The sequence below is a fragment of the Xenopus laevis genome, chromosome 8S, assembly GCF_017654675.1.
Source record: "Xenopus laevis strain J_2021 chromosome 8S, Xenopus_laevis_v10.1, whole genome shotgun sequence".
NCBI classification, from domain to species: Eukaryota; Metazoa; Chordata; class Amphibia; order Anura; family Pipidae; genus Xenopus; species Xenopus laevis.
In genome coordinates this window covers 36,568,879-36,594,496 of record NC_054386.1, presented here as the reverse complement: position 1 = coordinate 36,594,496, position 25,618 = coordinate 36,568,879, and the positions used below count along the sequence as shown (strand labels likewise).

The 25,618-nt window shown below is 40.1% G+C and overlaps 1 protein-coding gene across 2 annotated transcripts; it reads left to right on the top strand.

Annotated features, from left to right (window-relative positions):
• Positions 1 to 4,935: 4,935 nt before the first annotated feature.
• ccnq.S (cyclin Q S homeolog) lies at positions 4,936 to 14,444 on the top strand. Of its 2 annotated transcripts, XM_041574168.1 has the most exons (7): positions 4,936 to 5,136; positions 6,433 to 6,529; positions 7,081 to 7,264; positions 7,812 to 7,944; positions 9,584 to 9,811; positions 10,727 to 10,783; positions 13,265 to 14,439. In XM_041574168.1, exons 1-6 carry the CDS (start codon positions 5,134 to 5,136, stop codon positions 10,772 to 10,774), a joined length of 693 nt encoding a protein of 230 aa, XP_041430102.1. In that variant the 5' UTR covers positions 4,936 to 5,133; the 3' UTR covers positions 10,775 to 10,783; positions 13,265 to 14,439.
• Positions 14,445 to 25,618: the final 11,174 nt, after the last annotated feature.

Here is a 25,618-nt window from a genome sequence, read left to right as displayed (position 1 = left end):
CTTTAGTATGATGTAGAGAGTGATATTCTGAGACCATTTGCTATTGGTTTTCATTTTTTACTTTTTGTGGTTTTTGAGTTATTTAGCTTTTTATTCGGCAGCTCTTCAGTTTGTAGTTTCAGCCATCTGGTTGCTAGGGTCCAAATTACCTTAGCAACCATGCATTGATTTAAAGAGACTGGAATATGAATAGGAGAAGGCCCTGAATGATGAGTTATAAAAACTAGCAATAACAATAATTTTGTAGCCTTACAGAGCATTTGCTTTAAGACAGGTTCTGAAGAAGAAGTCAAATAACGACCTGTTATCCAGAATGCTCAGGACCTGGGGTTTTCCAGATAACGGATCTTTCCACAATTTGGATCTCTATGCCTTAAATGTACTAGAAATTCATGTAAACATTAAATATGCCCAGCAGGCTGGTTTTGCTTTCAATAAGGATTAATTATATCTTAGCTTGGATCAAGTACAAGCTACTGTTTTATTATAACAGAGAAATAGAAAATCATTTTTAGAATTTAGGATTATTTGGATAAAATGGAGTCTATGTCCTTTCCATAATGTGGAGTTTACTGGATAACGGGTTTTCTGGATAACAGATCCCATACCTGTATAAAAAAGTATAAATGAAGGCCAATGAAACGCTTCTTAGAATAAGACTTTCTATATGCTTCTATACATACTAAAAGTTAACTTGTAAGGTAAACCACCCCTTTCACTAAGCATATGTATTTGTTCTTTGTGGCTAGAATTGATCATTAGCTATGCCTATGACATCCTGCATTGGTAAATGCCTTGCAATATTTAGCCGAGAAGTTTTGTGGTGACCTTGCAACAATACACAACGGGGTTTTCTTATCACTAAATTACCGACATATCCTGCAGGCTGTGGGCAGATGGGGCTGTTATTATCAGCCCACCTTCCTGGCAGTGTCACTGGGAGCTAAGTTTAGAATAACCCAGCAGGCTTTACACAGTAAAAAAAAAAACAACACATCTTTCAATTCACAGCCAAGCAAGCAGGCAAGAGTGGATGAGCAATGCTTCGTGCACTGTAACCATGCAGCATCTGCAAAACCATGGCAACGGGAGAAAGAGGAGAATATTTAGGGAAATATTCTTACCTAAAGCAGAGTCTAAGCATTGCTCTGTTAAGTAGATGAGGCATATAATCAGGCACAGGGAATGAAGCAGGCGGGCTAAGCAAATCTGGATCTCATTAAGTAACATGGTGAAATAATAAAGTTGTCAAAGGCCTTTAGTGCACAACACCCTGCCTGATTCTCTTGCTAGTCAATGCTGCAGGCCAATCATGCATAAAAAGCATCATCATTCTCATTCATTCATAAAGAAGAGGTCAACAGCTCCTCCTAGTGGCTTCTACTGATAAGACAAGGTTCATCTTTCCATGATTAGAATTTCATGAATCCCAAAGAATCATTATTGTATTTGATTCAGAAATTTACAGACTTAATCATGTTCTGTATTCACCTCGGTGGCAAAGGGTTCAGAATGATGTGAATGATGACAGGTAGCATCATTTTTGTTTGGCCAATGGCACTGCAGCCCTCAGGATGCTTTAAGTCAAATAGACCACTACAATTGGTACAGCAATGATGCCTTCATTAAGTTAAGTTGGAAGTACCAAATAAGGGCTGTGATTGGTTATGTTGTAGCCCCTATGTTGACTGAATGGCTACAGGAGGCTCTGTTTGGCAGTACACCTGCCTCCAAGTAGGGTTGGACTGGAGCCTTAGAGGCCCATCAGGACTGCAAACGTAGGGCCTTCCTGGCAGTCACCGGTAGAGTTGCCACGTGGCCTGTATTTTACTGGCCTGGCTGGTAAAAATTATGGTTGATCGCAATGTTATTAATAGGGAAAAAAATATAATAATATATAGGAAGGCCGGTATTTTTTTCCAGAAAAGGTGGCAACCCTAGTCCCCGGGGGCCCCTGCCCGACCTCCAATTCCTAGGCCGGCAGCACGCATACTGTGTGCATATGTCGTGCTGCACCCATGCACTCCACCAAATGCGGCCCACTTGACATTGCATGTAATTTTTTAAGAGCATCCACCAAGGAGGAGCTCAGAGCCCTCCTCTCTTCTCAGTGCACCCCATGGTGGTCCATACCTCAGGCTTCCACACAAGCCTAACCGTACGATCACAGCCTGCTAGCCTGGGCATAGACCTTACCCTCTGGAGCTTTCTCTGTCCTGCTGCATTCTGCAAGGATGAGCCCAGAGCCCTTTGTCCTGCTCTCCCTGATTGCTCTTTTCTTGGTGCACCCCTTGGTGGTCCAAAGCTCAGGTTTCTGTGCAAGCCTGACCGTATCATCACAACCTGCTAGCGTGGACATAGCTCCCATACTCTGGTGCTTTCTCTGTGCTGAATCCCAAACTGAATCATGGATTCGGTGCATCCCTAGAACCTATACAGCTTAAGCCTATATTGACACGCGGACTAGTGGGTCCATTATTTCAACGGTGCTGCTTGACTGTTTGAACCTGACTCAGCGCAGAGTTTCCCTACCTAACTGACTGATTATTTATACAGCTTAAGGGTTTGGGAAGGTAGAAAAAAAAACACAAAAAACAAAATGGTTATCTGGCCCTTCTCCTCCCCACCTTACACTATAAGCTTCTATAATACACAAAAGCCATGAATATCTTGCAAATTATATCCTTATAAACGGTGAGTTCTGATGTCATCAGTTATAAACGGTGAGTTCTGATGTCATTTCTGTCACATGACTCACTGAAACTTGTGTATTATAATAAAGAAAGTAGCCCCAGTTGCAAAATATGAGGATATTAGAAGTTACCTCGGAGTTTCATGACCTGTATAAAAACACGAGGCCGAAGGCCGTGAAACTCCTCGGTAACTTATAATATCCTTATATTTTACAAGAGGGGGTACTTTATTCACTATATATCCTCCCCTCTCATACCTGCCTTGAGCCAAGGGGAGGGGGTGAAAATCAGAAAAGAGGTGCTGTCATTCTATTTATATTTTTGTATGTTTTAATCCAGCTAGAGGTAAGCCGTGCACATGAATAAGTATATATATATAGTCAAACAGTTGACCCAGTAGTTGCTAGTGATGCAAGAAGTACAGAGGGTTCTATGGTGAGCCATAAAGTTACTATGATCTTTAGACAATTAAATTTTTCTATTGTTTTCCCAATTTGTTTCACTATTCTCCCATCTCTTCAGTTTGAAATGTAAAATACAATCTGGTAGTTGAGGTCAATGGAGAGGATGAATGGAGGCGACCGGGCCCTAGCACCTCCAGTTTGTGCCTGGATTGGAGACTAGCTATATTACCAAACAGAAATGAGAAGCTGCGTGCATGTGTCTCTGCATTCCCTATTTGACAGTGGTACTATTGTGCCACATTGTAAGATGCCAGTAAAAGTTGGGTAAAGTTACCAAGGTATGATGGGTAGAAAGTAGGGATGCACCGGATCCATACCTCCCAACATTTTGGAAATAGAACGAGTGACAAAAAGATTTGCCGTGCGGAGTGTGGCAAAATGTTTGACCACACCCATTTGTGTGGCCACACCCCCTAATTACCATGCCCATTTTACAAAATGTGGCAGGTTATGAAAGTTTTAACACATTTCTGTGGTTTTTATGTCTTACTACAGTTTTGCTGATGGTGAATTGCCCTTTAAGCTGTGAGTCTAAGTTCTCCCAAGATACCTGCTTATCATAAATTGTTACAAAAGTATCTACTCTGGGCTCCCTGCAAAAAGCCAATTAAGTTAGAAACATTGTATCTTTTTCTGGCTGTTCAGTGCAGGGGATCAAAGAGAAAGTCGGGACATTTCAGTAACAAACCCGGGACTGCGGGTTGAGCTCTCAAAATCATATGCAAATTGGGGCAGGAAAGGAAACAGTGAAAAAAAAGTTTTACTTCCTTGTTTTGTGATAAAAAGTCACGTGATTTCCCTTCCTGCCCCTAATTTGCCTATGCAAATTAGGATTCAGTTCGGCCAGGCACAATGATCCGGCTGAATCCTGCTCAAAAGGCAGAATCCTCCGAATCAGAGCCTATTTTGAATACCAGTCCAGACAACACTGTGTATAAATGCAGCTCCCGCCATGTCAGGCCTCAAGGCAAGGTTTGAACCAAATAAATCTGACTGCCACTGTGATATTTTGTCTTATTTAGCATGAGCGTTTTTTTTGTTGTTTGAAACTAATATGGGGGCCCAAGTACCCAGATCAAATTAATAACCATCCATAAAGCAAGCTAACCCCAGGGGCGCTCCACCAATGAGGCGAGTTGAGGCACTTGCCTCAAGCGACAGCGCCCCCATGGTTGCCAGGGACAGCAAAAATTCAGATCCTGGTAACTAAGAGCCGAATTTCTGCTTTTAAACCCGGAAATTCGTCTCTTCTAGTGCAGAGCGCGCAATTGTGATCTGGACCAACCCCTCCAGCGCGACATGGACTGCCCCAACCCCTCCGGCGCTGAAGAGGTGAGTGCCCCGACCCCCTCCGGCGCTGAAGAGGTGTGCCGTGGGGAGGGATGGAGGCAGCAAAAGGAAGGTCGCTTTAGGCAGCAAAATGACCAGGATCGCCCCTGGCTAACCCTACAACTACTGGTAGGGTTAGAGAGGCATAAGAGGGGGCAACTAGGCACTGACTGACTTGCCCTAAAATGATTTTGCAGTTACTGTTAGCACAGTAACTCTAGTTATGCCACTGACTGATCCACTGCCTACTGGAGGCTTCTAAAAGGGCTTTGCAAAATGCAGCAGTAACAGGTAAGAAAACCCTTCAAAAGTGCCTCAGAAGGAATTGACAAAACAAACCCGCACGCAGCATACTTATTTGGCATAGCCCTGTCACACCCCTAATTCTTAATCTAGATTTGGGTGGGAAGTGTTGACTGACCAATCATAAGCGATCACTGGGAACCGGAAGCTCGATGGCTTCTTCCTAATCTAGATTTGGACGGGAAGCGTTAACTGACCAATCATAGGCGACCACTGGGAACCGGAAGCTCGATGGCTTCAGTCTGTGTTTATGCGTTCCAGGCTGGTCTGTGCGAGGGATGTGGCAGATATATTGAGTCAATACTTACGGGTTCGAAGGAAAAGATTGTTGCTAGCAGATTATAATGGTAGGTCCGGGTTTTACCATCTCCATTGTGCTCTCCCCGAGGATATTTTCTGGTATTATAATGAAGGAGCTGTGTGTGGGTGCAAACTAGCCGCTGGTGGTATAAGTGACTATCAAGCACGTTGCAGGACACCTCAGAGCAGGGATAGAACTCTGGAAGTTTGGAGGGCCTAACAGGCACTGGGGCCCTAACAGTTATTGGGGTCTTAAGTTATAAGAAGCAGTTTACAATACATTTATTAAAAAAATGTCTTATTCCATGACAACACCGCAGGGCTTGTCTTCTTTTTGCAAACAGGCTGTTTTGGTGGTGCACAAATTTGAAGAGGGAGGCTGTCATAGTAAAATAGTTTCTTCCACTAATAGAACTCGGGGTCCCAACATAGCTGTCCACAGCGGCAGCTCTCTCCCAGTTTGGGCTGGTATTGCTTGTTGCTATTGGCATTTTTTTGTTGCTAAAATAGTATTTACCCCCCTAGCGCGAGTGTGAGCTCTCTGGTGGAAGCAATTTTCCTATGATAGGTGCCTTTTAAGTACACGAGTATTCTCTGTTACAGGACATGAAAAGTATATTCTTAACAAATTGGATCCCCCAACCTTGAATAAGACTTTCCTTTAAAGGACATCAACTCAAAAAAATATTTTTTTGGCCTAATAAAAGAAAACACCATTATAAGCAACTTTCCATTATTAATTTATTAAAGATGTTAGTGCTTTAAAATTTATTTGTAAATGTAATTGACAATGAAAGCAGCATTTGCTTAACTCCTGGTTCTTTTATAAACAATGTTGCATAAGCCAATCTCCTCCAGCAAAACCGGTGTGTTGGCTTGTGTTACATTGTTTCAAAAGCCAGAGCCACCAGGGCAGAGTATAGAAAGGGGCAGACAAACACTACTTATACTAATTGCAATACATATACAAATAACGTAAAACATAGAAAATTTCTTATAAATATATATTACAAAGTTGCTTGCAATTATGTTTTCTTTTATTGGGCACAAAATAATTTTTTGGGTCGACGTCCTTTAAACGATTATAAATTAAAAATATATTTTTAAGTGCTTCTCTCAGGCAGATGGTCTATTTGGCCTCTTAGTGATAATCCACTAGAATAACATGATTTTTCATATCCGTCTGGTGGTTGTAGCAATCAAATGTCTATTTCTGCAGAACCCCATGATGTCAAAAATCATTATGGAACGAAATGTGTACCAGTAATGTTTCCCTCCCCCCGTGCCATAATTTATGTCTGCTATTAAAGATGTAGATGTCCCACTGACCAATTTTGTTTTAGGAAATCGGCAAGAACAATATGGATACATGTAATATGGCGAGTTCCGATAAAGATGTGAAGATCCACTTTAAAGTGGCCAGATTTATTATGGAAGCAGGTGCGTTCCCAATTTTGATTTATAAATGAAGTAATTCTATTGCTGACTCTTTACTAAGTGTGTGTTTGAAGTGGAAAATGCCCCCCCAGTGTAATTTAAATATCTAATAATATATATTATAAGTCATTGAGGAGTTAAATGACAATAGCCACAGACCGAGTGTAATGTACAATTCATTAAAAACCGAGAGCTAGCTCTCTCTCTCTCTCTCATATTCTCTCTCTCTCATATTCTCTCTCTCTCTCTCTCTCTCTCTCATATTCTCTCTCTCTCTCATATTCTCTCTCTCATTCTCTCTCTCTCTCATATTCTCTCTCTCATTCTCTCTCTCTCTCTCTCTCACACACTTCGCCATCTCACCTCTTATAGATCATACTCTGCCCTTAAGTTTTGTAACCAGTAAAACCAAAAAGTTTTTTTTTTTTTTTTTTTTTTCAAATACAGCATATGTATCTATAGAATGAAACTTGCTGTAAGAAAGACATGGTATAAGAAGAGGTTAAAACAGTGAGCACTATAACCATTTTTATTTTCTGTTTTTTTTTCTGCAGGAGTAAAACTGGGAATGCATTCTGTTCCTATTGCAACTGCTTGTACTATATACCACAAGTTCTATAAAGAGACTAGCCTGGAGAATTATGATCCACACCTTGTGGCAATGTCTGCAATTTATCTAGCTGGAAAGGTAGAGGAACAGCATCTACGAACAAGAGACATCATTAATGTGTGCCACAGGTACTGTCTGGGATAGTTCTTCTTAGTTATCTGTGTTAATTCCTTAACGAATACTATTGCAGCCAATAATAGTCTATTGGCTGCAATGTATTTGCAGTTAAAAATAGTAATATACACACTGAATGGAAATGCGGATTGTTCTTTCTAGTAACAGGCATGTATCGGTTGAAGACGTAACCATGCATTTCTGATCAGTAGATTTTTGTTTAGGTGCATTGTGATTATCATTTGCCTTAAATGGGGAGGAGTTGGGGATTTCTTGAATTTTGTCCCAAAAGCAAGACATGAGAACGTGCTACTGATGCACTGCCTTAGAAGTCAGCCCAGCAATAGCCAGGCAGGCGTCCTCCACCTATCCTTGATCAGACATGTCCAGGACAGTCTTTGCACATACATTGATCATAGAAGAAACAGGTACAACCCTTCCTCTCAGCTCTCCCAATGACCACCCCTAATGCTTTTCTTTAGTTGTTTGCTGTACATGGTGTGAATATTTGTGGCAACGCAAGAGATTTGTACCAATATATTTTCCTTTTACAACGCTAAGGTATAATAATCCTGGAAGCGAACCTCTTGAAGTAGACTCAAAATTTTGGGAGCTGCGGGACAATATTGTGCACTGTGAATTACTGATGCTCAGGATGTTAAATTTTCGTGTGTCTTTCCAGCATCCACACAAAGTAAGTACTAGTTTATCTTTCCCAGTTGTGTTTGTGACATAAAATTTCACATTAATTTAATTGTTGTGTTTCATATAGAATTTTATTTTTCTTGTTTCTGTATTTGCGTCATATCACATAAAACTCTATTTAGGGTAATTTCACTTTCAACAGTGCTGTCCAAAGCTTTGTAAATATGTTTTCATTTATGTAATAGTTTATTGCCCTTTAAATCCTGTCTTATAGTAACCTGCATTAACCACAGGTGTTTTTGTTTTGTAAGTGTTTATTTAATCAAAATGTTTTGTTAAAAGCACTTCAAAGGCTGGACTTATCAATACAACTGCTGAAAACCCATAGTTGCCTACCAAGCTGCACTGGCAAATTCTAAGTGGTCTGTTGACATCAATATTTCAGGCTGCATTCATGGCTCACATTACTTGTGTCTTCAAGCTGACTGGAAGAGGGGGACGTTCTTTCATATCACTTTTTTCCTACAACAAATTAATTTTTCTAACTAAATTAAAGTGTGTGATTGATTAATGTAGCCTGGTGGAAAATGAGTTTTCCCTGCTTGATAGACAGGTAGACAACACTTCAGTATTATTCTTTATACGCTTTTTATGTGATTCGTCAATAGTATCTATCATAAAACTCATGATCACGTAAGTGTTTGGGCACTCGGGCAGATTCAGGGAGATTAGTCGCCCGACAACAGATCTCCTCTTCTTCGGGGCGACTATACTCCCGAACTGCTTTCCTGCCGGCTAAAATGTAAATCGCCGGAAGGCTGGCACGATTTGTTTTACAGAGTTGCCAGAAGTTAACTCACTAGGAAACTTCGGGGCATCTTCAGAAAACGAATGGCGCCAAGTGCCACCCTGCCGGAAATTTACATTTTAGCCTGTAGGAAGGCAGTAGAGGCAGTTCGGGGACATTATTCGCCCCGAAGAAGAAGAGATTTGTTGCCTGTGTGCCCTGACCCTTACTGTGTTTTTGAGAAAGCCACTGCAAATTGTTAAAAAATCATGGGAAATTCTTAAAGGGCATCTAACCCCCAGAATATAAACTTGTATAAGGCTGCTAAAATATCAGAAATAGAAAATTTATGTAAAGTGCTTAGAAAAGTACCCTGATTATGTCACAAGAAAATATTTTTTTTTATCAAAAGGCATCAGTTTTAGTGCTGCTCCAGCCTCATCCTGCACTGTAATTTGTTTTTTTTTTTTAAAGCGATAAACGATAAAATCTCACATGGGGCTAGACATGTTGTTAGTTTCCCAGATGCCCTGTAAGTGTTTTAGGCCCTGTTCACACCACGCAAAAAACTGTCTGCAGCTTGGTGCGCAGCTAATACTTTACACCTCTAGCACTTCAAAGATGCAATTTTTTTCAGCTTTACACATTCCTCGCATGGGTTCATCTCTCCATCTACTCTATGTCCTACCACATCCCTTCAAATATTTTGCTCTTCCTGTATCAGTTTGTTGCAATATATCTTCCAGACGTTCCCTTCTGGGTTCAGGCCACAATGTTCATGGCTTCTTATGTTGCAAGGAGCTATGGGATAGTATTTTAAATGACCATATATAAACATGTCATGCACTGTTTTGCCTGTGGCTTTTGCTGACTTTGTAAGCTAGTTTTGTTTTTATTTTAGTATTTGCTCCATTACTTAATTTCTTTGAAAAACTGGATGAATCGACACAGTTGGGAACGCACGCCCATTGCTACAGCTGCCTGGGCTCTTCTCAGGGACAGTTATCATGGAGACCTATGCTTACGATATGAACCACAGCAAATTGCAGTTGCAGTACTTTATTTTGCCTTGCAGTGCTATGGGGTAGAGGTCCCAAGCAATAGTAATGCTGAAACTTCTTGGTGGCAGGTAAGGCCAAATTAAATCTTAAATGTGCTTGGTGCTGTACTGTGCATTTTAACACTGTCTAAGGTCATAGCACTGTTTTAGTTAAATTATGTAACAATGAGCATGTGTATAGCTGATGCTGTTTGCAGCCAAGCTGTTATACTGGAATAGGCCAGTCACCTTGCATTATCTTTTGAATAGATAGTTTTGTGAGACTCTGAGGCACAGTAACATATTGAAGGTTAAAGGGTGCAAGTGCTGGGATAATAAGAGCTACAACAGTAGATTTCATAGCATGAGTGCTGTAAGGGATCCCTGTTTTTAACACCTGCCGTGAGCAAGTGCTAAGTACAGGTCTCGAGTATGCTGACGCTACTCCATGTTTGGTTCTAGTGCACATATAATCCCCTCCCCCTTTATAGACTCCTTAACAATCGCACAAAGTGGTACGGGAGGGAGTTGTGTATTGGTAATCAAATTATATAACCCACAAGGACCAAACATGAAGTAACTTATTTTCCCTGTTTAGCTCAAAAAAATAAAACCGAGATAGGGAAAAAGTATCTTTCAAGACAAATCCTATTGAATTCCTGTTGAGCGTGGTGGTATACTGCTCCTTTAAAAGTGTCCATGACGGTATAGATAGTGGAAATCGGAGGCTTCTTGTGTTAAAGGAGAAGGAAAGGCCAATTTACATGAGGCTGCCAAAAGTAATGCACCCCAAGTGAATAAATATACTTACCTCACACCCCGGGTCGGTGCTCCTATCAGGAGAAAACTTCACTGGTCCTGGGGTTTTTCCAGCGAGCACCACGTACCAATTGGCTTCTTTCTTCAAATTTCCCAGGGCAGACGCATGTGCAGTAGAACAAAATATTCAACTTCTTTGTTAAAGTTTGGCTTTTCTCACTAATGCGCATGTGCACCCGTGTGAAGAAAGAAGAAGCCGAAAGATTATCGCTCTGTGGTGTTTGCTGGAATTAACAGTGCCAGGTAAGTGTATACAAATCACTTAGGGGTACCTAACTTTTGCCACCCAAAGTATACACAGCCATTCAGTCTACTTTAAGGCACACCTTTGTTCAGTTCCCCTTAAACGAGAATCCAACCCTAAAGTTAAAAAAAAAAAACCCTACCCCTCAACCATACCTCCCTCCTACCCCCCCCAGCCTAGCTGCTACTCCGGGCAAATGCTCCTAAGTCTTTACTTACCCCTCCGTGCAGATTCTGTTCAGCGGAGTTCATGGCAGCCATCTTCTTCGGTAATCTTCAGAATGAGATCGGCGCATGCGCAGTTGGAGCAATTTTCTGTTCGGCGAGAACTGCGCATGCGCCGAAACTCAAGAAAATTGCAGAATGGCCGGTCTCATTCTGAAGATTATCAAAGCGGCTAAAGATGGCGCCTGTGAACTCCGCTGGACAGAATCTGCACAGAGGGGTAAGTAAAGACTTAGGGGCACTTGCCCGGGGTAGCAGCTAGGCTGGGGGGCAGGAGGGAGGGGGGTCTATGTAGGGGGGTAGGGTTTTTTTAAACTTTAGGGTTAAGTTCACCTTTAAGTCACATTAACCATTTGTGTACTTAGCTTTCGTAACATTATCCCTTTAACCAGCTGGAGAAGGCGTCGTTATGTTCTGTCCTGTTCTGTAAAGGCACATGCATATACATATGCGTATGTGTGAAATGATGCTGTTCTTTTATAGTTTGAAACTTTGAAAATTGAACACATCTACAGGGAAACTGATTGTGCTACCACCAAAATTTAATGCATTTCCCTGAGTTTGCAGTTAACCTTGATTTTTGACACCATTTTCCCGGTCCCTGAAAATTTTAAAAAAATGAGGGTTCTACCGAATTTCTCTAAATATATTTCTAGTTTGCTTTTTTTTTTATTATTATTGTAATCTTCCTTTTATGACATCTTTTTACTGCTACTTTTCATTCTTCTCTCCAGGTTTTCTTTGCTAGTTCCAGAAATATAGCAAATTTCTTTTAATTCTGTTTCTAGGTTATAATAACCCAACACTGGATGTCATTTAGATGGGGGGAGGGGGGTGGAGAAAAAGCAAATGCATCCGCAATCATGATTTCTTTTGTTGCTTTTATTCTGGCAACCATTTATTGGTCTTGTCATCTGAAGGCTTGTATTTTAGCTACACAAGCAGAAGAGTATGACGAGAAAAACAAGTTAACTGCTTTTAAAATTGCTGCTAGGTTATAATGCTCCAAAGGTTATGTCTTTTAGATTTGTATTAAAAAAAAATAAGACTCAAGTGGCCAATGCCATTCTTTAATGACAAGTCAACTTTTTTATGTTGCCTTTTTTGAGTACCCAGTGTCCTTGTTTGTGACCCATCTATTTTACATGTTATTCTTTCTGCATATGGGTAAATTACACAGTAACCACTTCAGTCAAATGAGTTTAGAAAGTACTCTGCTTTTTTTAAGCAAATGTTTTAGATTTTAGATTTAGATTGACATACAGGCATGGGATCTGTTATCCAGAATGCTAGGGACCTGGGGTTTTCGGATAAGGGATCTTTCCATTATTTGGATTTTCATACCCTAAGTCTACTACAATATCATGTAAACATTAAGGGGGTTATTTACTAAAATATTTATCTCTTGTTTTATTGAAAAAAAAAACAAAAAAAACTAACAGCCAAACTCCCATGCCCATTTTTAGCTTATTTATTAATAAAATAATTCTACTTAATCGAATTGCGGAAAAATTCTATAAAATCGAGCGAGCGAAACCCCGAATTGCTTGATTTTTTAGTTTTTTTTTCTAATTGCTCTAAATTTTTCGTTCTTTTTTTCCTTGAATCCCTCCATTTTGTCGAGTTTTAGCCTGAAAACCCTGAAAAAGTTGGATTTTCTGGCAAAAACCACTGTAGATCCCGATAACTTCAATTTCAGATAGGTGCCTCTCCCATTGACTTATACAGGACCTCGAAAGGTCTGAGCTGGGGGATTTTTGGATTCAGACTTTTTGCAGCATCATAGTATAATAACATTTGAGGTTTTTTTTCCCTCTAAAAATTCAAGTTTTCTAGTGAAAAAACTAAGTTTTTTTGAGTTTTTACCATTCAGACTTTAACAAATAACCCCCTAAATAAACCCAATAGGCTGGTTTTGCTGCCAACAAGGATTAATTATATCTTCTTTTGATCAAGTACAAGCTACTGTTTAATTATTTGAGAGAAAAAGGGAATCCTTTTTAAAAGTTGGATTATTTGGATACAATGGAATATATGTGAGACATCCTTTCCATAATTCAGAGCTTTCTGGATAACGGATCCTATACCTGTAATTACAAAGGTATTTTTACCTATCTTATGGCCCAAGCTGGATGTGTTTCAGCACTGTCCTGAGTGCCATCACCCTTAAAAATCTGTTTGATGTAAATATTTTTAATGAGATTTTATTTGGTATTCTGCTAGACTGATTATCTCTTCTTTCTCTCTTCTTTCTAGGTTTTTAGTGAAGATATTACAATATTAACAATTAACAACATTATATCTGATCTAATACATATTTATACTATGGATACTGAAATAGTTTGAGTGACCAAATGAGACTCCTTGCACCAAAACCATTGTTTCTTTGGTAATCTGTTGTATTATTTGACTTTTATTATCCCCTTTCTGTTATGGGGGGGGGGAAATCTGCCTCAGTCCACATACCCGTCGCTATTAAGATGTTTGCTTTCTTTATTCTTACTGTATGTATTGTTTTGAAAAAGTCATGTTTTTTTTTATCTGTAGTGCAACTGGTTCCAAGTTCCAACTGTAAGAAGTTGCCTTGAATACACAGTATTTTCTCTTCATAAATATTTTTGTATAACGTCCTGTTTACATTCAGGGCACATTACAAAAGCCAGCATCCGCATTGGCATGCCGGCAATAGTATGGGTAGCTTGCAAGGAAAGATGCAACAATGGAGACCCCAAACTTTTGAGCAACTGGAGTCCTTATACCAGCCACAAATGGAACAACATTTCATGGTCAGAACTACAGCAATAGGTCTCTTCAGTTCCAAGAGTGTTGTTAAAACAAGAGACAATACAACACAATGGGAAGCTTTTTTGAAACATGCATACACTTTTCATAAAACAACATTTCTCAGTTTCAACATTTAAGGGGTTATTTATAAAAACTCGAAAAAAAAATGGAAGAAAATTTACTATAAAATCCGATTTTTTTTTTTTTGTGAAAAAAGGACATTTTTTTCTAGATTTATTATAACCCGAGGATGGAAAAAGTCTGAATTCAAAAATCCAGCATCACAGACCTACCAAGGTTCTATATAAGTCAATAACAGAGGTCCCTAGCCTATTTAGAAGTTTCTGTGGTCTGTGCTGGAATTAGCCAGAATATCCGACTGTTTCTGACTTTTCAGGCAAAAATTAAAAAAATTGAGGGAAAAAAAACTCAGAAAAAATCATATTATTCGGATTTTCAATTTTTTTCCTGTTTCTCCCCGATCCGATAAAATCGTGGTTGTTTAATAAATAAGTCCCAATCGTGGATTCTAGTTTGGCTGGACTTTCTTTTATTAAAATACTCAAAAATTCAGATTTTGATAAATATGCCCCCCCCATATGTTGTCTTTGTACTGTTTTCAATTAAATAAAGGTTTTAAATGATTTGTAAATCATCCCATTTTCTTTACTATGAAGATTTTCATTAATCCAGGTCATGGTACATCTAGGGGCAAATTTACTTAAGGTCGAATATCGAGGGTTAATTAACCCTCGATATTCGTCTGTCGAAATTAAATCCTTCGACTTCAAATATCGAAGTCGAAGGATTTAGCGCTATTAACGAAAAATCGTTCGATTCGAAGGATTTTAATCCATCGATCGAACGATTTTTGTTCGACCAAAAAAACATTAGAAAGCCTATGGGGACCTTCCCCATTGGCTAACATTGACTTTGGTAGCTTTTAGGTGGCGAACTAGGGGGTCGACGTTTTTTCTTAGAGACAGTACTTCGACTGTCGAATGGTCGAATAGTCGAACGATTTTTAGTTTGAATCGTTCGTTTCGAAGTCATAGTCGAAGGTCGAAGTAGTCCATTCAATGGTCGAAGTAGCCAAAAAAAAAACATTCAACGTTTTTTTTCTTCTATTCCTTCACTCAAACTAAGTAAGTGGGCTCCCTAGTATACGGTAAGTAATTCTAAAAAACTGGACTTGTTGCGTAATCATTGAAGACGTTTCACTACTCCTTCGAGCATCTTTTTCAGTTCTTCCCACACCAGGGGGAACAGAAGAAGCTGCTCGGATGAGTAGTGAAACATCTTCAATGACTACTCTGCAATTCCAGTTGTTTTAGAATTACTAGATATCCTATTTTCTTTTTCTTTACATTTCACACAGCATCCCTACTTATTAAAAAATGGAGCTGTCCTCCCTTTACACAGATATTTAACTGATGCAGCTTTTTTTTTATTTTTACATTCCAGCTTTCATAAAATTTAGTTTTATTGTTCAAGTATCTTCACAAAGAAATTGTTAAATGTATTTAATCTAAAACTATAGCTAAATTAAACAGGTAGGTTTTTTGTTGTCCGTGCAAGTTCAGTCAGACTAAAGAACCACAAAGACCCTTTTTATATTGCAGTTATTCTGTCATTGCAAGTTAAGAATTGCTTAAATTCCATTAGAATATTGGCAGTGTCTTTCCTGAATTGCTTGGAATTTTCATATATTGTCGCATCACTTCTGCACTACATTCTGTGGTTTTAAGGTCACTCAATATTTTTTTTTTTTTATTAAAAGAGTAAGATATACATTTCTCTGAGGATACAAAATAATAGTTCTAGAGGCTGTTGGAATTCAAAGTCCAATCTGTTTAGCACTGTCTACCTATTGGTTATGGCAACAATGAAAGAACAAAAGATGACCATGTAAGAAGTTCTCTGGAACCTCAAAACTAATCTCTACCGTCGTTCACGAACGGCACAAGACTATCATATGTTCTAAGAGAAAATGTGTATAATTGTTCTTCTTGATCATATTCCAAGATATCTAGCACAGGTATAGGACCTGTTATCCACAATGTGGTTTTCTGAATGAGTTTTTACTAAATCATGTAAACATTAAATAAACCCAATAGGATTGTTTTACCTGCAATAAGGATTAATTATATATTAGTTGAGAACAATTAAAAAGTACATATTTATTATTGAAATAGGAAACCATTTTTAAGAATTTGAATTATATGATTAAAAATGGATTTTATGGGAGATGGCCTTCACTTAATTTGGACCTTTCTGTATAATGGGTTTCCAGATAACTGATGCCAAAACTGTACAGGTATGAATTCTTTTATACAGAATGCTTAGGACCTGGGGTTTTCTGTGTAGAGGGTCTTTCTGTAATATGGATTTTCATACTTCATATGTCTGCTAAAAAAATAATTTAAACATTAAACTGGGTTGCCTTTTAGTTGAGATACATGGTACTGATTTATTGTTACAGGTTACAACTTTTTGAATTTGTTTAAAGTACAGTCTATGGGAGATGGCCTTCTTCTAATTATGAGCTTTGTGTTAACTGGTTTCCAGATAGCAGAGCCCATACAGAATTAAAAATAAACTTTTCTACCTTCCATTTGGGCCAAGTATAAAGAACAGTTTATACTTTCTGACCTAGAAATCCTTGAATATCAAGCTTTATGGTAATCAATTTGTGGCAACAGCATAAACAAAACATGGAACTTGCCAGACTCTCTGTATACAATAATCTTTTAGGTCTGCTAGGTTCACTGAGGGGAAGATTTATCAAGGGTCGAATAGTAAATTAGAATTTTCCAGTCTCAAAATTCACACATTTTAATCCTGAATTTTAATTCCCCTATTTGAATGTAAATTTCAATGTGAGATTTATCACAACTTGATCATGGAAACAGTCCTAATTTGAATATTTGAATATTATTTTACTCGAAATTCGAATATTCTATTATTTGTTATAAAAATCAAATATTTTAAACTCGGACTAATTTTACTGTGTTGAAAACTCCAATCGAATTTGATCAAACTCTATTCGAGTTTTTTCTCTGAAAAAAAACTCCAATGTCAGGATGGCTGCAAACATCTCCAAATTGCTTACTGGACTTCTTCCATTGACTTGTACAGCAATTCGGCAGGTTTTAGGTGGCAAATAGTCTATTTTGAATTCTTAAAGGGACTGAGTATGATAAAAATTGAATTTGAATTTTTTAAAAACTGCAATCGAGTTTGGATAATTCCCTAGTCGAATTTGACAGTTTTGACCATAAAAAAAATTAGAGAAGTCGAATTTTTAATTCAACCCTTAATAAATCTGCCCCTGTGTGTTAGATGCCTTTGATATTTCAGTTGTTGTTAAAAGAGAAGGAAAGGCTGTATTTGCCAAAAGTTAGGCATGCCCAAGTGATTGTATATACTTACCTGAAACCCCGTACAGAGGTTCTTCCAGCAAGAACTACGAGCGATCAGCTTCTGGCTTCTTCTTTCTTTGCGCGAGTGTGCATGCGCAGTAGACCGAAACGCTGAACTTAAACGAAGAAGTCGTTATTTAGTTCTACTACGTCTACTATGCATCTCCCACCGGGAAATTTGAAGAAGAAAAAGGAAGCTGATTACTTTGTTGTGCTCACTGGAAGAACCGGTGCAGATTTCTGCTGATAGGGGCACCCCCAGGTAAATGGGCCTTTCCTTTAAAGGAGAAGGAAAGCCAAAAAATTACTTAAGCTGTAAGTGTTGCCTATAAATAGTAGATATAAGTACCAGCAAGCAATCTCTCATTAGATTTTCACTCAATCTTTTAGCTGCAATCGTTTTTAAAAAAAGTGTAAGCATGTATGAAATAGCATACCTTTGTTTCTGTCCACAAATCCTTCTGAATAGGGCACACGCATGCGCAATCGTTTGCATCCGTGCCCAGCGCATGCGCACTAGAATAATTTTTCTTCTATGTGCAGCGATGACGATGCGGTCACGTGACACCTCCGCTCGTCATTGCTGAGGAGCGGAGATTAAAGAAAGGCAGGCAGCGATCGGGTATGTCTGACTGAGGTCTGTAGTAATGTGAAAGCCAAAAGACACATTTTATTTTGAATGAAAACAGTGCACTATCTAGCTTTGATCGCAATGGTTGTTTCCTTGCCTGCAGTTTGAATGCGCAATGTCAGGCGATTACGTCACAGGGTCACGAAGAGACGCATGCGCATTAACAACAGAGCGCAAGGCGGAAGTGACGCCTGTTTGACTATGGCCGCGCCAAACTGTTACAAGCGCCGTAACTTCGGAGTGTTCGTGCTCAGATGCAGCAGTGATATACAAGTTTTTACTACGGCGTTTCAGGAGGGGGCCTGGTGGGACATGCAATCAAGTAGGATTAAATTTTTTGCTTTCCTTCTCCTTTAAATATTTTTCATTAGAAATGTACCGGTATTTGTTTGAGAGCTTTGCAGCCTAGTGATAACCATCCCACAGCTGCAGTCCAGTTTATTTCATTTTGTTTCTTCACATAACGTTTGGCCACAGCAACTCTCATAATAAATGGTCCCTAAAGTTCTTAATGTGTCTTAAGTGGAAGTGGATGTGCGACCACAGACATGATTGACCTGCTGGATTGCTGATAATGATTTATTGCCAATGACTGTCTGCATTGTTCCTACATTCTGGTTACTGAATGGTCCTCAAGTGATGCATTTAGCAGTGCAAGCCCTTGCAATTTTATTTAATGCAATGTGCAAAGTTTCGGGGGATGCTTGACAAAGGGGCGTGTCCCTAAAATGTTGCACATTGCATTTAATAGAATTGCAACGGCTTGCCCTGCTAAATGCATCTCTTGCGTGCCGGTGAAATTCTTCATACACTGTAACCGAGGTTGCCGATTCCCCCATCACTGAGCAAGAAGGAGGTTATTGGGAGTGTAAGGTGTGCAGTTTCTCCACTTGTTTTTTGCCTCAAAGGACAAGGCAACCCTGGTAAAAATAAGGTGTCATAATTAGCCTACCTATAATCTGTTCAGATGCACTGTGGATTTGCCTTAATATGGACAGGTTTTTTAATCAGATAGTAGTAGATTATCCAGTTCTACAGAAAGTTTCTGATACTTAAAAGATAACCAGCAAGATCAGAACTGCAGTGCAAAAGGCATCAATTTTACTGTTATGGGGCTACTGAAACTTTGAGGCTGGTACAGGAATTTCTGTATATAAAGGTAAACATTTCTAGTCAAGGGTTCTCACATATGTTTTTTCTTATGTGTATGATGAGCATTTGAGACCCAGGTTTGAACACACCTAAAAGTGAATTGATTCCATGATTTTGAGCCTGGTTGTACTCATAAGTGTTCAGAGTTGCATTTTGCTGCATTTGTCTTATCGACTTTTTTGTTGTTTAGACAACACTTTCTGAATTTTCTTGCACTGCATTCAAATACAAAACAATAAAAGGTTCCAGTGTGTAAGAGCTGTGGCTGATCCTTTAAGAGAATGTGTCCTATCTATGTATACTGCCAGTCCGTTTTGTTTCAGAAGAAATAACTTGTGCTTGTTGCGTATGCTTTATCAAAAGGAAAGTGCCCAGTTTTGTGGAAAAACCCTGCTCAGAAACAAAAGTGAAACCTGGTGTAGCAGGGGTGTAATTACAGAGGAAGCAGACCCTGCGGCTGCAGGGGGCCCAGAAGGTATAGGGGCGCCATGGGCCCGAATTCATATGCTATTTCAACAAATATTGGTAAACCAGGTCAACCTCTAAACATTTTGGAGTCCTGAAAAAAATTTGCTGTGGGGCCCAGTAATATCTAGTTAAGCCACTGTGGTTTAGTGTTGTGGTCTTGCTTTGCAAAAGGTATTACCCCTTCTGCCATTTCAGTAAATACCCACAGTAGGACATCATAAATTATTTGGTGTGGCATACAGTCATATGAAAAAGTTTGGCAACCTCTCTCAGCCTGCATAATAATTTACTCCACTTTCTACAAAAAAGATAACAGTAGTATGTCTTTCATTTCCCAGGAACTTCTGAGTACTGGGTGTTTTCTGAAGCAGTATTCAGTTGTAGGAAATTAAATCAAATGTGAACTACTGGCTGTGCAAAATGTTGGGTACCCTTTAGTTTTGCTAATTTGAATGCATGTAACTGCTCAATACTGATTACTGGCAACATTAAATTGGTTCGATTAGCTCATTAAAGGGGAAGGAAACCTAGTCGGCGCAAACCCCCCACCCCCCCTCCCGTTTGTTGCCCACCCTCCCTCCTCCCCCTGGCCTACCCGTCCCGCTGGCCAAATGCCCCAAACTTGTTACTTACCCTTCTGCGCAGGTCCAGTCCAGGGAGTTCACAGACGACATCTTCTTCCACGCGATCTTCTTCCTGCTGTGAGTGGCGTTTTGGCGCATGCGCAGTAGGATCATTTCGCCGGTACAGATCTACTGCGCATGCGCCAAAAGTCACGCGCATGCGCAGTAGATCGTACTGGCGAAATGATCCTACTGCGCATGCGCAGTTCAAAGCAGGAAGAAGATCGCGTGGAAGAAGATGTCGTCTGTGAACTCCCTGGACTGGACCTGCGCAGAAGGGTAAGTAACAAGTTAGGGGCATTTGCCCAGCGGGACGGGTAGGCCAGGGGGGAGGAGGGAGGGTGGGCAACAAAGGGGAGGGGGAGTGGGGGGTTTGCGCCAACTAGGTTTCCTTCCCCTTTAAGCCTTGTACTACATAGGCAGGTGTGTCCAATCATGAGAAAAGGTATTTAAGGTGGCCAATTGCAGGTTGTGTTTCTGTTTGACACTCCTCTGAAGAGTGACAGCATGGGATCCTTAAAGCAACTCTCAAAATATCTGAAAACAAAGATTGTTCAGTATCATGGTTTAGGAGAAGGCTACAAAAGCTGTCTCAGAGGTTTAAACTGTCTTTCAACTGTAAGGAATGTAATCAGGAAATGGAAGGCCACAGACACAGTTGCTGTAAAACCCTGTCCGGCCAAGAAAAATACAGGAGCGGCATATGCAGAGAATTGTGAGAATGGTTACAGACAACCCAAAAATCACCTCCAGAGACCTGCAAGAACATATTGGTGCATATGGTATATCTGTACATTGTTCTACAATTCAGCGCAATTTGCTCTTTCTCAAAGTGGAAAAGGTTTCACAAAAATGGAAATAAATACACGGTGTGGCGGGAACACAAATCAAATGTAACAGGAAACACCGGAGGCAGAGGAAATGACATGTCAAAGCTACTATACGTGTGTAATTACCAAAAAGGTGCTATACAAACTGAAGGTGAAAATCAAGATAAAAAGAAAAAATCACAAACAAAACAATGTACAGTAAATGATGAAAGGTAAAATAAAATCAAAACTCAAGCTTAATCTCATAAAGCTGCGGTTGTGTGCTAGCGTTAGGTGGAAAAATACATACATTAGCACCCATAGAATGCAGAATCGAACAAACCTCTGTAAGCGCTCATAAGAGTTACTAGGACGGACACTGTGTAGCAACGTATCAGAAGGGAATGTACACAGTGTCTAAAAATGCAACATAACTGGATAGTATGTCATTAAACAAAAACGGCTACGTAGCGAACAGAAGAAACAGCTGGGAAATGACGTGTCAAAGGTACTATACGTGTGTAATTACCAAAAAGGTGCTATACAAACTGAAGGTGAAAATCAAGATAAAAAGAAAAAATCACAAACAAAACACAGGTTGATTCTTCACCCTATACCAGCAACTCATCGGACATTGATACTCCAACTCGAGGACGTGGCTACAACAGGGGACGCCGGGGACGACAGTTTGCACAATATAATCCAAACATCGACGTGCAGACTACAAATACCACCCCCCTTTCAAGCATCTCCCCTTTTTTAGGCTCAGGCCCCCATTCCAGAGATCGGGACGCCCGCACAAAAGAAGGGGTGGCAGGCAGCACCCGTTCCACAAAACAGTACAGACCCCCGAGGAAGTAGTATTCAACCTCAGCACTCACCCACTATCACCAGCCAAAATGTGCCTACTTTCCAAAGGTTTATCTTTCGTCCCTACCAATCACACACAGTCTCTGGATATCATGACTGACATACATCGATTTCAAAGATCTCTGAAGCTTAAAGAATACTTTAGAAACACAGTCGGACAATCACCCGTGTTTTAAAGACCAAGTCGGTTTGAGCCCACAAACACACCCAAGGCCATCGAGGCTTACACAAGACTCTTGATCGATGAAACTTATAAACTGAAGACAACACAACACACTTACTCAAACCTGTCTAAAGCTGAAAAAGAAGCACTGTGGAATCTATCAAAGAATCCTAACATTGTTATTAGACCAGCTGACAAAGGGGGTGCCATGGTGATACAAGACTACAAAGATTATCGCATCAAAATCATTTGACAACTATCTGACACGGGTGTCTACAAACAACTCCCCAGTGACCCCACCCTCATTTTTAAACGCCAAGTGGATGCGACAGTCCAAGCTGGGTATTCTAGTGGCATTTTGACTGAAGATAACAGAGATGTTTTGACACAGGAATTTCCCATCTGTCCAATTATATATACTCTCCCTAAGATACACAAAGGTTTGACAACCCCTCCTGGTCGGCCCATCGTGAGTGCAAGGGAATCACTCCTACAGCCCTTAGCCATCTTTGTTGATCACTTTTTACAACCCATTGTGAAGACGACATCTTCATACATTCAGGACTAGGGTGCTTTCCTGATTGAACTGCACTCAGCATCACCAGTTCCAACAGAAACAAAGCTTGCTGCTATGGACGTGTCATCCCTGTATACCGTCATACCCACAGACGAGGGTATTGAAAACATTAAGGAATTTCTAGTAAAGCACCCTGACCGTGGTAGACCTCCGATTGAATTCCTATTGCAACTCCTTCGACTTTGTCTCGCCTGCAATTATTTCAAATTCGAACTTTCCTATTTCATACAGACAAGTGGGACCAGTATGGGCTCAAATGTCGCGCCATCATTCGCGAATTTGTACATGGCCAAATATGAGGAAACATTCATTTTGTCTAAATATGGTCCTTGTATCCATAAATTGTATCGTTTTATTGACGACCTGTTCCTTTTATGGACCGGCTCCACGGATCAATTTACTGCCATGATCAATGAACTTAATGCTTTACCAACAACCATACGTTTTACGGCCACCATCGATGACAAACAAATTTCTTTCCTTGATTTGTCTGTGACCCTGACCGACAATGGATTCAAGACCACTACATACAGGAAATCAATGGACCGTAACACTCTGTTACACCATACCTCCTGTCATCCACCACACATTAAGAAAAGTGTCCCCTACAAATGGTACGCATGGTGAGGAACAATTCTGATCCAGTGCAATTATATATACAGCTTGACGATTTGATATCGAGATTATCCCAGTGAGGTTACCCACTAAACGAGCTACTCTCCTGTAAGGAAAGGGCCTTACTGCACACTCAAGACCTGCTCCATCGATCGATAAGCCCACCGAAGGACAAAGAAAAAGATACTCTGGTCTTTTTGACCACTTACACTCCAGAAGTAAAACCTCTCACACGAGCTACAGTATACAAGAACACTGGACAGTACTTGAAAGTGACACAACACTCCCGCCCATCTTTCGGACCAGACCCAGAATTGCGTTTAGGAGAGGGAGAAACCTCAGGGACATCCTTGTGAAGACTGATCCGAACCATTGTTACCAACATGGCACCACCTCGACATGGCTCAACACTGAAAAGAAGGGCTGCTTTCGATGTCCATCGTGTATCACCTGTAATCATCTCATCACTGGTTCTACATTCAATCACCCTCATTCGGGCAAACCTATTGTGATTAATCACAAATTGACATGCACTTCCAAGTTCCTTATCTACTTCATTTAATGTCCCTGCGGACTGTTCTATGTAGGTAAGACAATTACCACGTTTGGGGAACGGATGGCCAACCACCGATCCGCGATTAGAACAGCACTTTCTTCAGGGAGGGCGGACACACTGGTTGCCGCTCACTTTTTGCATCACAGACACACACTGGCAAGTCTACGCTGTATGCTGATCGACCACGTACCCCAACCTGTTCGGGGTGGCAATCGTGAGAAGATTTTACTCCAACAAGAGTTAAGATGGATCCACAAACTGAATACCATCAGCCCACACGGACTCAATGAACTTATCTCTTATGCTCCATTCATTCATTAGTAGTTCCCATTATGTCTAATATTAGGTGCTTGTGACTAATAATTTTCCTTCCATTTATAAATTGTTCTATTGATTTGCCTCTTAAATAATCTATTCAAGTGATTTTTGATATATGCTGATTTGTTGAATATTTGACCTATTTCTGGGGTTGTGCTTGTAATATATTGTTTCGTTACAGCAGTAACTCTTGGCAATCGTGCAACTGATACGGTATGCATCATCTTTCATCTTTCCGTGATGGGTTTCCTCACCTTTCCAGCCTCCTGTATTTAACTTGTCGCTATAACTTGATAACACCCCAATGTAGAGACAATTGGCTCTCTTAGCTAACTTTCTTCCGTTTCCTTTTTTCTCTCCTTAGTCCTCCTTCGTTTCTCATTTTCCACTTACCCTTAGCTTCCTTTTTTAGTTTTGATCTTTATATCTTTATTTTTATTTTTCACTTTTGGTCTTTAGACTTTTTGTTTTTTGTTTTTTCTTTGCTCTATATCTATCTGTATTTTGGTATTCAAAATACATATCTATAATTTTACGCTAGTGAGATCCCCTTTTCTTTTGTTATTCCCACAATGATCGGCCTACTGTAATACGGCTCTATTGTTTGCCAGTTTTGCCAATTTTTGCCAACTTCATTAAACCTGGTCTCCTCATACAGTGGAACCCTGGAGTGCCTCGGCCAGCTCATTGAGCAGTGGCCTACGGATCCATCCCCCCAAGTCCACTGCATCATGTCAATTGGGGAACACTGGTTCCGTGTGTCGGGAGTCCACTCCGAGTGAACGGATCCGTACCACCCTGTCGGTAGTCCTAATTTGCCATCGGCACGAACATCGCACGGTACTTACCGCTATGCCCAGGATGAGAGGGCTGAAGAATTCAAGGTACGCTCTATACCGCCAGCCCAATTCAGGGCTCAGCTCTCACGATTGTGGTTATGGGATCGCTGGGCTGTTAATGCCCTGTTAATACTATCAACATGTTCAAGGCACCGTACACTGACACCACCCAGAATTGGATACTGTGCGCTATTTTGTTCCTCATAAGGTTGGGCACACGAGTGGTCTCATTAGCTTTCCGGTAGCCGACATGTCCCATTTTGTTTGGTAATGTCCCTGTTAGCGATGCGGTACTACCGTGGACCGCTCATGTGTCAATGGGACCTGCAAGTCTCCTAACATCGGAGTGCGACTAGGCGGATGTCACTTTTCCAAAAGACAGGTGCCACATTAGTCGCATTGTTGAAATGGAACCCGACTGAATGAATTGACTAAATTCTAAGTGGACATCCTTTCGTACAAGTCATTGTGGCTATCGATCCTGGCGGATTGGCTGTCTTACTAATGATCTGGTCACCATTGATTTACGGACCCTGCGATGCAAGCACGGACTGAACTCCTTCTAAGTCACAGCAGCGCCTTTGCCATATGACTTATAACCACATTTTCCACTTGTTTCGTTAATTACCTAAGGTAACACTTTATATTTTTATTTTTAGTTTTTACTTTTTATTTTTTCTGTTATATATATATTTTTTATATATATATTTTTATCTTTTTCTGTTTCCGTTCTTTATATTTCATTCTTCCTTTTCTTTAACACATTCTTTATTTAGTTTTTCA

What these genes read in the sequence shown, in the direction of transcription:
- ccnq.S (XM_041574168.1), top strand. An exon ending in CTTTCCAGCATCCACACAAA is followed by an intron (nt 7,945 to 9,583) that starts GTAAGTACTAGT and finishes TTTTTATTTTAG; the next exon opens with TATTTGCTCCATTACTTAAT. An exon ending in CTGAAACTTCTTGGTGGCAG is followed by an intron (nt 9,812 to 10,726) that starts GTAAGGCCAAAT and finishes ACCCGTGTGAAG; the next exon opens with AAAGAAGAAGCCGAAAGATT.